General features: G+C 40.6%; 1 protein-coding gene across 1 annotated transcript; it reads right to left on the bottom strand.

Moving 5' to 3' along the window:
- Window positions 1–888: 888 nt before the first annotated feature.
- LOC123254031 (transcription elongation factor A protein 3-like) lies at window positions 889–1,875 on the bottom strand (the record flags this gene model as incomplete). The annotated part of the gene is made up of 2 exons (XM_044683104.1): window positions 889–1,100; window positions 1,712–1,875. Coding segments are annotated over 2 exons (376 nt in total), but the record flags the coding sequence as incomplete, so codon positions are not given.
- Window positions 1,876–2,579: the final 704 nt, after the last annotated feature.

Here is a 2,579-nt window from a genome sequence, read left to right as displayed (position 1 = left end):
GTGAGAAGAGGGGGCTCGAAGGTGGCCTCTGGGGTCTCTGTCCCCCCCTGCTCTGCCTCTGGCTTTGAGGGATGTGGACCCAGGCCTGGAATTCCCGTCGGACCCCCGGCACTTTGTCACAGGCAGAGGGACTCTGCGGGGGCATCAGGATTCAAGGGAAAGAGAGTCCCTTGGTGTGTAGAATGCTGGACAAGGCTCGGCCTCTGTGCCTCAGTTTCCCCCTGTAAAAGGAGGGGTTTATCCTCGATGGCCTCTGAGGCCCCAGGTCTGTGGTCTATGATGACATACGCCCTCTAGACGTAGGGTAATTTTTAATTGTAAAATTAAATTGTAAAAGCTGTAGAGCACTCGCTAGGTGCCAGGCACTCTGCCAAGAACTTGGCATCCGTGTCATCTGGTCCTCTCAGCAGCCCGGGACAGAGATGCTATTCTGATCCTCATTTTACAGATGAAGAAACCGAGGCAGATAGAGGGAAAGTGATTTGAACTCAGATCTTCCTGACTCCATGGATTTTGAACAGCGATACATGTAAAACCCAGTGGAATTGCTCATCGGTTCCAGGAGGTGGAGGGAAAGAACATGAATCATGGAACCACAGGGAAATATTCTGAATTAACTAAATAAATGAAATGGGAGGGGGCCCTAATTTAATTAATTAATTGAATGAAATTTAGGCAATATTCTTAATTAATTAAATAAAATTTAAAAATATTCTAAATTAATTGATTAAATTGAAAAAAACAAAGATCTTTGAAGCCACTGGGCAGGGGTGGGGAAGGGCAGCGTTTTCCCATCTGGTGGGAATGCCTTACAGTCCTTTCCTGGCCCATGTGGCACCCCCACACCTGGGGGGCTCCTCTTCTGAACCCCATCTGCCCCACAGCCTCCTAAGGGTGAAGGCTAGACTCCCCTAGACCCGGTGTGACTCCCCGTCTCAGCCTCCATGGGGCACTGAGAACGGGCAAGCCCCCGAGGCCCTTCCTGGGACCCCTGGGTGGGGAGGGCCTGTCTCTGGGGAGCCAGCGGACGCCCAAAAGGATATGATCTTCAATTTCTGATGCCATCTTATCACAGTTGACTCCATATTCTTTGTAATCGTCTAAAAAAAGAGACGTAGACTTAAAAATAAAATAAAATAAAATAAAATAAAATAAAATAAAATAAAATAAAATAAAATAAAATAAAATAGATGTAAAAGGCATGATTTCCTCCGTGTTGTTGCAGAGAAGCCGCTTAGAGACCGGGGCGCTAGTGCGGGGTGGGGAAGGGGCGGTCACGAAGGGAAACATTCCAGCCTCTGCGCCTGCCTACACCCGCCTCCCCTTCACCCTTGCAGAAGTCAAGAACAGAAATAGAGGCATTTTCTCCCGCCGAGGCCCACATCCTTTCTCTTTTTCCAGGCTCAATCCTCCAAGTCATACAGAATCCCAGAGACTGAAGGAACCCCCAGAGGTCGTCTAGTCCAACACATACCTGATGAGCAGTCATTGAGAATTCTCTTGAAGAACTCTGGTGATGGGGAGCTCACTACCTTTCATTCATCCCAATTCACGTCTGAATAGCTTTAATTGTTAGGAAGTTTCTCTTTCCATAGAACCTAAATCTGCCTCTCTGTCACTTCCATCCACTGCTCCTTGTTCTGTGCTCTAGGGACAAGCAGAACAAGGTGGATCCCCTTTCCCCAGGACGGACCCCCCCAGACCTCCTCACCGTCCATCTTCAGGGCTGCTGAGAGCATCTCAACACACTTGTCCCGGACAGAGTCTCCCGTGAGGTAGCAAGGGGCCAAGCAGCAGGTGGATGGAGAAAATGTAGGGGAAGAGGGGCTCGTGGGTGTCTTTGGGGTCTCCACTTTCCCTTTGCTGCTATTAGACCTGAGGACGGAGGAACAGGAATGATCACAGCTGTCTTGTCTCCCCTGTATCTCGCTGCTTCCTCTTATGTTGGGTTACATTACATCGTATTATATTGTGTTATGTTACATTGTATTATATGGTATCATGTATGTCATATTAATTTATATCATATTAACTTATATTAACATATATTATATCATATTAACTTATATTTTCTTAATTTATATTATATTATATTGCATTACAGTATATTAATTATATCATATACAGATATAAATTATGCATATAAATATACAATTAATTATAATATATAATGTATAGTTACATATACTTAATTATATATCATAAACATATACTTATATATTATATATAAATATAATATAATCATACACAATGTATTATATTATGTTGTCATATCATGTTACATTATACTCTATTATATTGTATTATATCTTATGTATCGTATCATATCATTAATTTATATTATATTAACTAATAACATATCATATTAGCTCATATTTTCTTAACTTATAATGAATTACATTAAAATATATTGTATTATATTAATTATATTATATAAATGCATAAAAGTATACATATAAATATACAATGTATAATTATATAGTATTATTAAATATATCATGAATATATAATTACATATACATAAATATAATAATGCATTATATTATGTTAATTCATATGTTTTACATTGTATTATATCT

Source organism: Gracilinanus agilis, unplaced genomic scaffold, assembly GCF_016433145.1.
Source record: "Gracilinanus agilis isolate LMUSP501 unplaced genomic scaffold, AgileGrace unplaced_scaffold13161, whole genome shotgun sequence".
In the NCBI taxonomy this organism is placed as follows: domain Eukaryota; kingdom Metazoa; phylum Chordata; class Mammalia; order Didelphimorphia; family Didelphidae; genus Gracilinanus; species Gracilinanus agilis.
Note: the sequence above shows the minus strand (reverse complement) of the source record. Positions and strands in the feature narration are given on the sequence as shown.